This window comes from Humulus lupulus, chromosome 2 (assembly GCF_963169125.1).
Source record: "Humulus lupulus chromosome 2, drHumLupu1.1, whole genome shotgun sequence".
Classification (NCBI taxonomy): Eukaryota; Viridiplantae; Streptophyta; class Magnoliopsida; order Rosales; family Cannabaceae; genus Humulus; species Humulus lupulus.
Window position 1 is genome coordinate 84,746,713 of NC_084794.1, and position 15,349 is coordinate 84,762,061.

Here is a 15,349-nt window from a genome sequence, read left to right on the forward strand (position 1 = left end):
AAGCATAATTATAAACATGCACATTCTTAGGCGTCTATGCCCTATTCAAATTCCTATTTAACAATTCATCCCAAGCCATAATCACATGTATCACATACTAGGTACAATTTTCTTACCTTTGGCCCAAGTACAGGTTACGAATGAACGACCTTCGAGCACTATCCCGGTTCCAAGCCCCTAGCGATAACCTAGTCACAACCATAATATAAAATTTCCGTCAATAACGAGTAAATAAAGGCTTCCGGACCGAGTCCAAGCCTTCGAGATGTCGAATCCTACTAAACTGGGTAGTAGGATCGATTTTGAGCCATTAGGTTTAAGTTCTCATCACTAAAAACTTGTTTTGGCCCCCTTTTCTATTTTGAGCCACGGGCCCAAGCCTTTGAGTCGCAACCCGCTCTAGTCAGGGGTCTAAAGCCCTCTATGACTGCACCCCATGATGTGGCGCGCCGAACAGGTGTCGTGGCCCAAATAGCTCAGTAGCCAGCTTCTTCTCCTTCGTCAAGCTTTAGCTGCGGCGCCCAAGAACAAGGCCGAGGCTCGATCTGGAACTCCATCTTTTTCCTCCGTTTTCCCATATCAAATCCATCCATAAACCTATCCAAACATATCCAAATCTCAAAAACAAAGTTCCCAATCAACTCAGCAGCCTAAAACCACCAAAACCCAAGTTTCAAACAATTCAAAAACTCACCTAACCATAAAATCCAATTCAAAACTTAAGGAAACGGAAACTCGGAAATTCAAAGCTTAAATTACCTTTGACTATGTCATTTTTTCTGCTAAATCCTTTGGCTATCAAGCTTCTAATCTTTCCTAGAATCTTCATGACTCTAACCTCGCTTGAATTCGAGCTCTAAAACTCGAGTTTCCTTCGAAAATGCTAATGACGTCAAAAAGAGAACGGGAGAGAGAGAAAGTATTTTGAATGTACTTTTCTTCTACTGGGTACTTCAAGCTTAAGTAACCTTAAGCAAATCTCAATGCCCAGGGTACCCCAAAAACGTCCCCGATGGTAAAATAGTCAAAATCCTCAGAATTCCATCTTGATCTCAATAACTCTAAATATATCCTAAAATATTCATTCTCATTACCCAATATCCCACTAATGTACTAAATAGCCAAAATACACCTTAACTCACTTCGAGTAAAAAATTGGTCCCGTTGTGACTTTCTCGCTAACTTGCTCCCTAGGACGTCTCGTGCCGAGTAACCAAAATATATCCACATAATGATGTGGTCCCACACATATATCACCTATATGTCAAATATACCCATGACAGGTCAAATTACGAAAATTGCCATTTTAATTAGAAATGGACCCACATGCATATTTAATATACCTCAACATGCATATCAAGTCATATTATAATGTAACTCACATAATCATATAATTATACACATATATATCACATAACACATAATTTCGCCATCCTAGCCCCTAATCAATGCCCTAAGCCTTATTATGTAATTTGAGACGTTACATCTATGGTCTCCGTCTCTAGTAACCATTCACGGCACACCACTCAGGGCAGCCAACCAAAGTCAAACCCAATAGGTAATTTGAAGGTGGTTTTCTTCTTCCATTTTGTTTGGATATTCAATATTTGTGTGTATGTTTATATGATTGTGGCAGGCGTGTTCTTGAAGTTGAACTGAAGGTTGTTGTTTTTTTTCTTCTGTAATTTGAAGTTTGATTTATATTGAATATATATATATATAATATTAGGGTGTATGGGTTCTGGGATTTCAAATTTGTTGATTTTTCATTGGATATAACTATTAAAAATGTGTAAAAAAGATAGTATTTTTGAAAAATTTGTACCAATGCCCATTTCCGGCCCAAAGCCCAATTGGCCCAGCCCAACCAAACTCGAAACCAAACCCAAAAAATTTGGACCAGATTCAATATCCCTTTTCTCCATTTAAAACCCGCAAAATTCGAATCTGATGCACCCGAAACATAAAAATCTAACCCATGTGTACTCCTAATTAAAACTATTGCATTGGGGAAACGACAATAATTAAGGGTAAAGAAAAAAAAGACAATATGAAAATATCTTAAAGTGACCACATTCTATATCTAAGAAAGATGTTAATAAGAAATTATATATTTATGGTTCATTGGCTAATTTTTGCCACGTGGGTTACAGCAATAATAACTTATAAAATAGAATATATGACCTTCCTATTCATATTATTTTGTGTGAGAAAAATATTAAATTTGTATTCACACCACCTTTGACCTTACCTGTATAGATTAAGAGTGATGATATATTGACTAATGCTGTACAAGGTAACAACTTATAATTAATTAGTAATATTTCATAATATGAGTGTTGTTATTTAATATTTTAAGATGTTCAATAGCACATGAGGTGACATCCTATGATTCGTTAGCGATACGTCATAATATTTATTATATTCAAATGTTTGAGACATGATATTGAATTACACCAATAACAATATACCATGTGCTCTTAGATATCAATGTTACCTCAAATATATGAGTCTATATTAAATTAAAGTAATAACGATACGCATCTCCTCGTGATATTACTCGTGATATTAGGTAATAATAGTGCCTTTACCAATTCTCATAGATTAGCCACAAGTCAATAATGCAAATTTTTTTTTGTCACTATTATTTTAACAGCACAACTACGTTTTTCTTGCTACCACATCTATCCACTCCTTTATTCTAATAATATCTCTCACCACCTACCTTATTCGTCGTCACTCTTTTAAAAAAAAAAAAATTATCACTCCATATCTATACATCTCCTAAGACAAGGATAATAATAAGATATTATTACAGGTGTCCGGCCCCACACACGAGACGATGACACTATTCAAATGTGTGTCACCCAATTAAATTGACATACCAGCAATTCTCTAATAATAATTACATCTTCCTCTAACCCCAAGCCCAGCCAGTTTGCTTACTTTGTTTCTTCCTGAAGTCCAACTTCACATTTCTTCTTACTCCTCTTCGTCTCTGTGCAAATCCATGGCTGCTCCTTCTTTTGATTCCTTACCTTCTGTCAACAAAGCTTGGATTTACTCCGATTATGGCAACTCTTCCGATATCTTGAAGCTTGACCCCAACGTACCAGTTCCTCAACCCAAAGAAGACCAGGTTCTCATCAAGGTTGTGGCTGCCTCCCTCAATCCTATTGATTTCAAGAGAATGCACGGCCTTTTAAAAGCTGTTGATGATCTACCTGTGAGTTTCTCTCTTCACCTTTCCCATTTTTCTCTCTATATCTAATCTGGGTCGCTCTTTCTTCAGTGGGTTAGTTGGCTGTGAGTATAATTCTATTACAAAGACTATTCCTTTGTATCGAAATTTTAGTGCATATTGGCTTACCTATTTCTTAGAATGTGAAATTTGATTTTGGGTCGTATTCAAACTTGGGAGACTGCTTCAGCGTTTACGGTAGAAGCTCTGTAACTTTCTAATGACAAATTCAATTTCGTTAACCCAATACAAATTAGCTAAAAGGGGCTCAAAGGTATTTAGTAGATGCTAATTTGGTTAGTGCCTTTAATCTACAGATTGTTCCGGGTTGGGATGTTGCTGGTGTGGTGGTAAAGGTGGGAAGCCAAGTAAAGAAATTCAAGGTCGGGGATGAAGTTTATGGAGATATCAATGAGACAGGTACAGTAAAACCGGAAAAGTTTGGTACTTTGGCTGAGTACACTGCTGCATCAGAGAAAGTTTTGGCTCTGAAACCAAAGAATCTGAGCTTTGTGGAAGCTGCTAGTCTTCCCTTAGCTATGGAGACTGCCTATGAGGGTCTTGAACGAGGTGGACTTGCTCCTGGTAAATCCGTTCTCGTTCTAGGAGGTGCTGGTGGAGTTGGAACTCACATTATTCAGGTAAAACTTTACTGTTTTTCTTCAAATTGTCTTATATTTATATCAGAAATCAACTCTCGTTAATTACATTTTTTTAGTTTTCTTTAAATGGCTGCTATATCAAGCTGATAATTCTGATTGAGAAGTGTGTGCTCATTGTTTAATCTGAGGCAGCTTGCGAAACATGTTTTCGGTGCATCGAAAGTGGCTGCTACAGCCAGCACAGCGAAATTGGGCATGTTGAGGAGCTTGGGTGCTGATTTGGCTATTGATTACACCAAAGAGAATGTTGAGGACCTTCCTGAGAAATTTGATGTGGTGTTTGATACCGTTGGTAAGATTCTGACTAAGCTCTTTGACTAGTTTTGCTGTATTTGGATTGTGTTTAACATATGAATACCGTATTAACTGTCATCATAATGTTAAACCAGTAATGTTTTCCTGAAATGGATAAAATTAATAATGTGCTTGCATACAAAAAACAGGCCAAGTTGACCGAGCTGTTAAGGTCCTGAAAGAGGGCGGAAAGATTGTGACAATTGTAGGCCCTGCACCTGAAGCAATCTTCTTTTTTCTGAATTCAACTGCCACTACATTGGAGAAGCTGGAGCCTTACTTAGAGAGTGGTAAGGTGAAGCCATTGATTGATCCCAAAGGCCAGTTCCCATTTTCCAAGACCGTGGAAGCATATTCCTACCTTGAGACTTCCAGAGCTACAGGAAAGATTGTAATCCACCCCATCCCCTAAGTAGAAAGCTTGAAACTATCCGTATGCTGTATCAAATTTTAATTCCTTGTTTGTTTGTTAACATCGGCTAGAGAAAAAAATAAATAAACTATTTGTAACTTTGTGAAGATGAATAATTTGAGTTTGAGTTTTTTCACAACTTTCAACATTATTTATGTATTTCAGTATAAACTGGTGGACATCCCATTTGTTTAAATGAATATATAATGAATTGGGTCGGTCTTGGTCTCTTGGAGTGGTTGTATGAAAGGTCTATCAAATATAAAAAATTTATCATAATTGCTTTCTTTTCTTCCTTTCCCTCTCAGCAACTAAATTATGGCTTTCTTAGATGGCACCGCAAGTATAATAATGTTTTTAGCAGGCGCAGCCCCAGCACCAGCCAAATATTTCATTCCCAGCCAAATCTCCATTATGATTTCCAACGTCACTTTCCATGTATGTTTATATATATTATAGCCAAATCACTGATCTCTGATGCACTCTACAAAAGCTAAGACTAGTGTTCTACTAGAACCCCTTGGTCATAGAATCCCATCTCAAATATATATTCTATCTGGAAGGTTTCTTCTTTAAAGTACTTCCATGGCTGCAACTTCCAGCAGGGATGATGAGATACCGTCAGTAAATAAGGCCTGGACCTACTCAGAGTACGGGCAATCTTCTGAGGTGTTGAAGTTTTTTACAACTGTACCTGTTCCTCAAGTTGAAGAAGACCAGGTCCTGATCAAGGTTATTGCTGCATCCGTTAATCCAGTTGACTTCAAAAGGATTAATGGGTCTTTCGGAGATGCCACTAACTCTTCTTTTCCTGTGAGTCTCTTCATTTTTCAATATATGTATAAATATATATACATCAGTTCTCTTATGTGTAATATATTGCAGACTGTTCCGGGGTATGATGTTGCTGGTGTGGTAGTGAAGGTGGGAAGCCAAGTGAAAAAATTCAAGGTGGGAGATGAGGTGTATGGGGATATCAATGAGAAAGGATTAGAAGACTTGAAACAATATGGGACTTTGGTGGAGTACACTGCTGCAGAGGAGAAACTATTGGCTCTGAAACCAATAAATCTCAGCTTTGCTGAGGCTGCTAGCCTTCCCTTAGCCATGGAGACAGCCTACGAAGGCCTTGAACGAGCTCATCTTTCTTCTGGAAAATCACTTCTTGTTCTTGGTGGCGCTGGAGGAGTTGGAACTCAAGTTATCCAGGTATATATCTACACGTGTTCACTCATTGTGATCAAAGAAACATGATTAATTACCTTTTCTAGATTAACCAGTCAATTCTTCTTCTTTCTTTGCATAATCAATCCTGATCAAGCTTGATCTTTTTAATCCAACCCAGCTAGCAAAATATGTTTTTGGGGCATCCAAAGTGGGAGCTACAGCAAGCACCGGAAAGTTGGAATTGTTGAGGAGCTTGGGTGCTGATTTGGCTATTGATTACACAAAAGAGAACTTGGAAGACTTGCCAGAGAAATTTGATGTGGTATATGATGCAGTTGGTAAGCTTACGTATACTGTTGAAACATTAATAAAAATATATATACATATGAGTTTTCCCTTTCATAAGAGATTAATAAAATTGTATGAAAAGATGTGGTTTTGGTTATCAATGTTTGCATAATAACAAACAAAACAGGGGATGAGGGAGCAATGAAGGCCGTGAAAGATGGAGGTGAATTAGTGGCAATAACACCACCAGCAAATACATTTGTTCTCACTTCAACTTCTTCTATTTTAGAGAAATTGAAGCCTTACGTGGAGAGTGGGAAGGTCAAACCAGTGATCGATCCCAAAGGCATATTCCCATTTTCTAAGACTGTGGAGGCATTTTCCTATCTCCAAACTTCAAGAGCTACTGGGAAGGTTGTGGTATATCCCATCCCATGAGTTGAATATAGAGAAGCTACGAGTTAATAAAGAAGCATTCCAACTAGTTCAGCGTCCAACTCTAAAATCACTCATCTCGTGAGTTAAAATATAAATTAGTTTTGAAGAATGGTTAAATTTAATGTAAAGTTTGAGCATCTGTAGCATATTAGCATGCATGATTTATATATATATATATATAAATATATATATATATATATATATCTTGGTGTTTTATTTATTTATTTCATGAAAGTGATCCCTTTTAAACAAAGGGGCACACTGAAATTCATTAAAACACCACAGAAGTGATACAACCAAAAGTCTGGACAAGCACATAAAAGACACAAGCAAAGGTTGGCTTAACCACACACAGCCACCAAAACAACAGAAACTGAAAACAAAAGATAGAAGCTAATGAGTTGCTACTCACGAGCACAGAGAATAAAAGAAAATCCAGACAACACCTAGAGGTAAAATAACTAAAAATAAGTCTCAATGAAGATAATTATGGGGGGAACTCAGAATTAAGGTGGTTCAAAGTTTAAGATCTTCAATTGAGAGGGCTCCAGTAGCCTATCCACGCGACCAAAGACATTCGTTGTAACTCCATATAGCAGCATTGTAGGCTGCCCGATTGCAGCCTCTATTAATTTTGATCAACTCCTAGTTATTTACACCTCATAAGTGTGAAATGAAAATGTATTTTTATTGTTGAAAATTGAAAAATAAATTAAGTTTTAATTTATTATTTGCATTAAATTAATACATATAGTTTAGAGATTTTTACATGGAGTACTTAAATTAGGTTAATATTTACATTAATAGAATTGCTAAAGGGAACTATTGGTGTTTAACACTATAAAGAAGTAGCATATTGCTATTAATGCAATCCAATATCGGATCTCATACATTTCGCTTTAATAATTGGGTAAATGCTCATTTGGTACAATGTGCTTTATCAAAATACAAACTTTGTACCATCTGTTTTGGATAATTATCAATCGATATCCTATATTTGCAAAAACTACATACTTTGATACCCTAGGCATGTCCAAATTTCTAATATTCATATATTGCCCCCATTTTAATGATTTGTTGAATATTTATTTGGTTTTGTTATTTAAAAAATCAATTTTAAAATAAAAAATATACATCAAAAATAAAATTACATATAAACAAAAACCTGATTTGAATATTAAACAAAAACTAAATAAAAGTTAGATTAAAAATAAAACAAACCTAATTAATTTAAAACAAAATTAAAAGGGAAATTTTACACTATATCTCCTATAACATATTTAATTTTTTTAAAATGCCAACATAACTTACTCTCCCAAAGATATGCCATTTCTATTTTTTTGGACAAAAAACACCCCTAGCATTAAACACTCCCCTCCCAGCCGAAGTCTCTCATTTCTCTCCCAACCGAAGTCTCTCAGTTCTCTCTCAGTAGAAGCTCTCACTCTCGTCACATTCTTACCATCTCTAAGGCGAAGCTCTCTCTCATAACAGCCGCTGTCGCCACCTTCTTCTCCATCGTCGGCAACGGTAAGTCACACTACTACAAAAACGGGATTTCTCGACAGTTTTTAACTATCTCTATTCAGCAACGACGACAGTCGACTAACTATCATATTTTCCTATGCCGGCATATGGTAGCTACGCCGACAGTTATTAGGTGTCGCCGTTGTTGGCTACACCGATAGTTATTAGGTGTCGCCATTGCTGACAACGCCGACAGTTATTAGGTGTCGTCGTTGCTGGCAACGCCGACAGTTATTAAGTGTCGCCGTTGCTGGCAACGCCGACAGTTAATAGGTGTCACCGTTGCTGGCAACGCCGACATTATTATGTGTCGTGATTTGTTGTCTATGGTGACAGTTTTTAACTGTCGCAAAGTTTCCACCCCAGAGGACATTGCAAATATGTTGTCAATGCCCCTGGTTTCAAAATCAACGCAACAATTGCAGTAAAAGAATGCACATCAAAAATTAAATTAAATTAGCATTGGTAACATTAACTTTACATTTGATTAGTTCTAACACTTTCTAAATAAAAGAAATACACAGTTCCAAAAAAGTTTGTCATAAAATGAATATTTAGCACAGTTGCACCTCAAAAAGCTAAATTAACTACCTATAATTTGTTAGATTGATTCTGCATTTGATTAGTTCTAAAAATTTCTAATAAAAGAAATACAAAGTTCAAAAAATGACTAAATCCCCTCACATAGGTACTAAGTATGCATGCCATCATTTAGCGAGTTGCAGTAGAATATATTTTGCCCACTCTTCCTGAACTTCATTAAGTTTAGCGTCAGTATATGGTAAATCTGAATTGAATTGCGAATAATTTAAATTATAAGTTACATGTCAAATATATAGGAAATTAAAATATAACTTTATTAAAGTTAAAAGGTAAACACATTTAATTATTACATTATTCGATAGATATGCTCTGGTTCTTTGTTGTGAAATGAGATCCTAGTATACTTAATGCAGTAGATACCGCACTCTGTGGTTTTTGGTTGTTGTCGGCACTATTAACATAGACAAATGTAAAAGTATATTACATATACTTGTTAGTATACTTATAATTTAATTCTTATGTTTTATAAAGTTGAATGTTACTTACTTTTGGACTATAATACTTTAGACTTACAACTCTTTTTCCTTTTTCCGTATGATATAACGTGAAAGCACTATACATAATAAAAGTATTTTAATTAGCAAACAAGTACTATTAAAACGATAATATACTTTAAGGAATGAAACTTATATAAACTTACAGCCTAACTATATTTTTAATCTCAATGCGTAATTGAAGGTTAATGGGATCCAAGAACGCCACTGAATGTGAGTGAGGTTGAAATAGCAATAACATCCAATGTTCACTAGAAAACAAACAATCAAATATTTAGAAGATGACTATATGAACATAACATTTCAAAACTCAATATAAACTTACTTGTTATTCCAGGGACAAATAAGGAAGTGATTCTCGCCCATTTGAATATATCGATCTTTAAGTGCTTGGGCACGCTTATTCTCATGACCTACACTAACTTCACCTAGATGCTGAAATGCGTACAAATGATCCAACCCATTGGTATGTAGTATATCATCCAACAACCTAGAAATTAATCATATTTAATTATAAAAGGCATGCATATAATTCAAAGTTTAAATTATAAAAGACATGAATATATACCTCAAATACAATATCATTGGAGTTTGCCCAATCTTGTCCATGTTGTAAAATTGTGTCACATCATCATTGAAAAGCGTAGCAATCGTGTTGTATCCAAAAACATGCGATGGGATATTAATCTTCTTGTGGTAGTCATTATCCCATGGTGATACAAACTTCAATAAAGAGGTCAAATTGCTTGACATAGATGTCGAATCATTATGAGAGATTGACACTAGCTCTTGTGTCAATGGCTCTACACGCGGAAGCTTTGGGGGTTGTGGATGTTGAGTAGAAGGTATCATCGCCTCAATATCTTCTTGCTTTCTCTTCTGCTTATGACCCAAGGAAAAGTTAAAATAAAATAAATTTCAAAATAAAATAAGTTAGGCGATAAAAACTTATAGACATTACCTGTCCCCGCTCACTTTCGTCGATAATAAGATGTTTATGCCATGCTACTGGTACCCCAACTGCTTGACCTACCAAAGTGATCCCTGCATTCAAATTAGGAAATTGTAGCCTAGCCATCTCATCGTGGGCTACCTCATCGACTACACGAGCAACTTCTTTAGGCATCTTTTTTCCATGGATATCTGTACTATCAGTCTTAAGGATGTGTCCCGATGCAACTATGTTGTCTCTTGTTTTTGTAGCAAGCTTGCATTTAATATGCTGTGTTAGAAAGAAATAATTAATATAGTACAATAGTGAAATTATTAAGCATTAACATTTTTTAAGTTGATTATGGTAATAAGAATACCTCATGCATAGTTGGCGGAACTTGTGGTTTTGGTGGAGTAATCATTGATTGAACATGTGGTGGTGGTGGTGCTAGTATTGGTGGAACAAGCACTTGTTGAACAGGGGGTTCTAGTGGTGGTGGTGGTGGTGCTAGTATTGGTGGAACAACCTCTTATTCAACATATGGTGCTAGTGGTGGTGGTGGTGGTGGTGATACATTAGAGGCTTCTCTTCCCACACAAGAACCAGATGCATGCGATGAATCACAGATATTGCTATGTGTCGATCTAAATTGCTCCATCAATTGATTTAACTTCTCCTTAGTTCGACGGTTCCTCTCATCAGATTGTCGAAGTTGCTCTTCCAGCCTATTAATGAGGCTATCTTCTAAAGTAGTTACTTCGAGCTGACTTTTTCTCTTAGGCTTTGGTGTCTTAAAAAATTGGGTAGGGGTGACACCTTTATGCATCCCCCTAACACGTCCAGAATGCTCAGGGGTGCCCAAAGTCAAAGTTAGGACATCTTTGGATCCTTTTGTTCCTTCTGCTACCTTTTGTTTGTAGTCAACCTATATACAAAATCAAATATATTATTAAATATTAATAATGTATTATTGACTTAAAATATATTATTCAAGTTTGATATATTGTCGTTTTGGATGGTTTATGATTTATCTACCCAAATTTAGATTGAGAATCAAACTAATTTGTACAGTTTTAAGGCAATAGAAAACATGACTAAAACAAATTAGGACCCAAATTCAAAATCTCAAATAGGGAATTGGTAAGGAAGATGGTTTGCTTAATTGGTGACAAATGGTAAGGAAGATGGTTGTGAATCTTTCTATGTATGATTTTAATTTAGTTTTCATATTCATTGTTTGTTAATTACCGTAATAAGCTTGAAGGTCATATTTTCGGCTAGGGGAATATGCTAGGAAGTGCAGACATGACAATAATTTTAAGTAAACGATTTTGAATAATTGTACTAGAGAAAACTCAAAATAATTAATAATGATTTACTGATGTTTCTTATGATATATATTGAAAATAGTCAATAAAAATAAATGTACAAATTGAGTTTCTGATACGACAATACTTTCCTCTGGAATACTCCTTATTCAATTAAGTTATTCAAACACATAAAAAACAACAAAACAAAAGTGTAACGCCCTAAACTCCAGGGATCGTGTAACTAAGTATGATTTCTGGTGCGCATTTTAAACAGTGCTAAACTCGCTAATCGAGTCATTTGGCCATAATCGTGTAACTAAGTATGATTAGTGGTTTAGGGATTAAAATTTTTGGTTAAGATATAACGTTTCACTAGAACGTTTACTGTATACATTGGGATCCCAAAAATAAAATTTAAAGGTCTATTACAAGAAATATTTACAACCAGCCATTCTAAGCGGCAAAACAGGGTTTAACCCTAGTTCCTCTTTCAACCCTCGGTCGTGGCGGTCAAGCAGCCGCATATGTACACATCGTCACCTAAGCTCTCCAACTCAAGGATGGTCCAGCTTTCTTTTGCCTTTACCTGCACCACATAGCACCCATGAGCCGAAGCCCAGCAAGAAAACTCAATATACTCATGAATAGTAATAACATGTCATCAAATCATACAGTGCATGCCTAGCAATAACAACCTTAATCACGCATGCAAATAAGTTCACATAATGTTGAGTATAAAACATCAATCGATGATCATAATAATCATCCAGGACTTTTAGTCCAAAATCGAAGAGTGACAGTTGAAATAGTCACTAAGGTGGGTTTCGTTCCCATTAGCCATGTGACGATAGGGTCACCTAGGCTTTACAAATAAGTGATCCTTTCACTAGCTTTAACAAGGTAGGTATTTGATGAATAGTCACCAACATAAACCTACCGAGTGGCCATAGAGTCACAACCGTGGGTACCGCTCCCTTAGCCATGTGACAAAGCAGTCACCTAGGCCTTTGGCCCTGGCTCTGAGTAACTAGTCATAGACTAGACAAGCGCTTATAATTTTCATCGAACTTAGGGTCGGTCCAGCATTAATACCCCTTATGAGTCATTCAATGCTGATGTCGATTAGATCTAATCTTTTATCAGCTCTGCGTTCATGACACTTATGCCGTTTCTGGCTCTTAGGTCAATAACACGCGACCAATGCCAATCCTGAATAGTTAGGGCCATGCACAAGTAAACAATGCTACCAAACATATATCATATATCAAATATCCAATTATAGGGCATTCAGCATGCTTACTTAACAATTGCTAGCATAATTAGGATCATGCATAAACACAGAGACTCAAGCTCTGATCAATCTCATATTCAATATTCATGGCATGCCCTAGTCACATGTTTCTCGTGCATCACATGCATCACATTTAAACATCCAACATGCATCAAGAATAACCATGCATGTCACATACGGGGTGCAGTTTTCTTACCTTTGGTCCAAGCATAGGTTACCAATAAACGAGCCACAAGCACGATCCTGATTCCAAGCCTCTAGTGATAACCTAGTCACAACCATAAACAGTGATCCAATGAGTTCAAGTTCTAAAACCAATCCCAGAACCAAGACCTAGCCTCCGGGACATCGATTCCCACTAAACCGGGTAGTAGGAATGATCCCGAGGCCTAAGGTTTGAGTTCCCCTGAACAAAACATCAATTTGGCCAAAAATGGCACCAAGCGCCGCGGCCCCCAGCCTTTTGAAAACTCTTTACCTGCTTCATCGAGCTTGGGTCGTGGCGCCCAAGAACAGGGCTGCGGCCCAACCTCGAACCAGCCATTTTTCCCCGATTTCTCCATTTTAAAACCTTCCAAAAACTTATCCAAACTCAAAAATCAAAGTTCCCAAACATCCCCATGATCCAAAACCAGCAAAACCCAAGTCTCAAATCTAACAAAAACTCGTCAAAACACAAAGTCCAATTCAAGCTTAAAAACTTTAAAAACTTAGAACTTAAAACTTGAATTACCTCCAATTGAGTTGTTCCCAACTAAATCCTTCGGCTAATAAGCTTCTAATCTTCCCTAGGATCGCTATGCCTCAATCCTCGCTTGAATCCGAGTCCTAAAACTCAAGTTTCCTTCGAAAATGCGATCGGGAGACAAAATTGGAGCTTAGAGGGAGAGAGAACGTACTGAACGTTCTTTTTATTTCTTAAAAGGTTACTTCAAGCTTAAGTAGCCTCAAACAAAAACCTAATGCTCGGGGTCCTGAAAACACCCATGGGGACAAAATAGTCAAAACCTCCAGAATTTCCCCCTGGTCTTACTAACTCCCAATTTATCATCAAATATTTATTCCCATTACCCAATAACTCGGTAATGCTCTAAATACCCCTTGACTCACTCCAAGTCAAGAATACATCTCGTTGTGACTTTCCCACTAGCTTACCTCCTAGGATCGTCTTGTGCTGAGTAACCCTAGCATAACCAAAAATAATAATAAAGCACCACACACATATCACATATATGCCAAATATGCCCAAAATGACAAAAATATGAAAATCACCCAATTAATCAAAAATGGGTTCACATGCATATTTAATACACCTAAACATGCATATTATCATTAAATAGCATAATAAATCAATTATGGCCCTCCCGGCCTCTTAATCAAGGTCCTAAACCATATTAGGAAATCTGGGGCATTACAAAAAGACTCACGAACTAAAACCCATCAATATATATTACAAACAAGTAATGTAATGCTTCATGAATAAGATGATGCAAAATTTGTCACCCAAACTAGAATTGCAAAAAACATATAAATATATATATATATATAGAGAGAGAGAGAGAGAGAGAGACCGTGGGGTGTGGCCAGTTGCTGGCTGCACGAAAGACGGAAAGAGAGAAAACCGGTGAGGCGGTGCCGGCGGGTGAGAGGCTGGTTCGGCGTCAACAGCGTCGTGGTGGGCTGGCTGGTGGAGGCAGAACGTTTTGGCTGGAAGTGGAGGAACTATTTCGGCTGGAAGAAAGAAAGAAGAAGAGGGAAAAGAAAGAAAGAAGGTTTGGGGGGAACTATTTCAGCTGGAAGAAAGAAAGAAGAAGAGGGAAAAATTGAGGTTTGGGGGGAAAACTGAATTTTTTTAATGGGCAATGCCGACACCTATAAGATGTCGCTATTGCCTCCAATAGCGACAGCTTATAGGTGTCGGCATTGCCCCTAAAAAAATTCCCTTTCCCAACAATGACACATTTTAACTGTCTGCTTTGCTCCAATACGTTTTTATAAAAAATATTTAAACATATATATATATAGATATTAATAAAAAAAATCATAACTAATAAATTTATATATTAAATTTTTTACAATATTATTCAAATTAATAAAATAACTCTTTTTTAACTAATACAAATTTTATAAATGTGTTAAAGAATAATATAATTAATTGTATAAATATGTTAAAGAATAATAAGTTTAAATTTTGATATAAAAACTATTATAAATACAAAAGATAATAATATGAAAAATTTAAAAACAAAAAAATCTAGTTTAATTTTTTTTTAATAAATACATATTTTTTATAAATATATATTTACATAATTTAGTTTATTTTTAAAATTATACTATTCATTAATTTTTTCACAATATTTTTCCAATTAATAAAACAACTCTATTTTAACTAATACAAATTTTATAAATATGTTAAATAATTATATAGTTAATATAATATAGTTAATTTTATAGATATGTTAAAGAATAATAAATTTAAATTTTGATATAAAAATTATTATAAATAAAAAAGTAAATAAAAAATTTAGAAACAAAAAAAATCTAGTTTTAAAAGTTTTTAATAAATATATATTTACATAATTTAGTTTATATTTTTAAAATTATACTATTCATTAATTATAATTTTTTATTTGAATTTTGACGACATTTTATGACTGTCGGCATTAAACTTTTATTAACTGTCGGTGT

General features: G+C 35.6%; 3 protein-coding genes across 3 annotated transcripts; 2 read left to right on the forward strand and 1 right to left on the reverse strand.

Annotated features, from left to right (window-relative positions):
- Positions 1-2,908: 2,908 nt before the first annotated feature.
- LOC133818143 (2-methylene-furan-3-one reductase-like) lies at positions 2,909-4,827 on the forward strand. Its single transcript, XM_062250858.1, has 4 exons — positions 2,909-3,226; positions 3,559-3,882; positions 4,036-4,195; positions 4,347-4,827. Exons 1-4 carry the CDS (start codon positions 3,011-3,013, stop codon positions 4,607-4,609), a joined length of 963 nt encoding a protein of 320 aa, XP_062106842.1. The 5' UTR covers positions 2,909-3,010; the 3' UTR covers positions 4,610-4,827.
- Positions 4,828-4,981: 154 nt separating this feature from the next.
- On the forward strand, positions 4,982-7,214 carry LOC133818144 (2-methylene-furan-3-one reductase-like). The gene is made up of 4 exons (XM_062250859.1): positions 4,982-5,422; positions 5,495-5,818; positions 5,955-6,114; positions 6,252-7,214. The coding sequence occupies exons 1-4, from the start codon at positions 5,195-5,197 to the stop codon at positions 6,500-6,502; spliced, it is 963 nt and encodes a 320-aa protein (XP_062106843.1). The 5' UTR covers positions 4,982-5,194; the 3' UTR covers positions 6,503-7,214.
- A 1,522-nt stretch (positions 7,215-8,736) lies between these two features.
- LOC133814478 (uncharacterized) lies at positions 8,737-10,214 on the reverse strand. The gene is made up of 7 exons (XM_062247434.1): positions 10,102-10,214; positions 9,695-10,005; positions 9,452-9,616; positions 9,273-9,377; positions 9,119-9,185; positions 8,993-9,023; positions 8,737-8,816 (listed from the first exon to the last, which is right to left on the reverse strand). The coding sequence occupies exons 2-7, from the start codon at positions 9,976-9,978 to the stop codon at positions 8,737-8,739; spliced, it is 732 nt and encodes a 243-aa protein (XP_062103418.1). The 5' UTR covers positions 9,979-10,005; positions 10,102-10,214.
- Between the last annotated feature and the right edge of the window lie 5,135 nt (positions 10,215-15,349).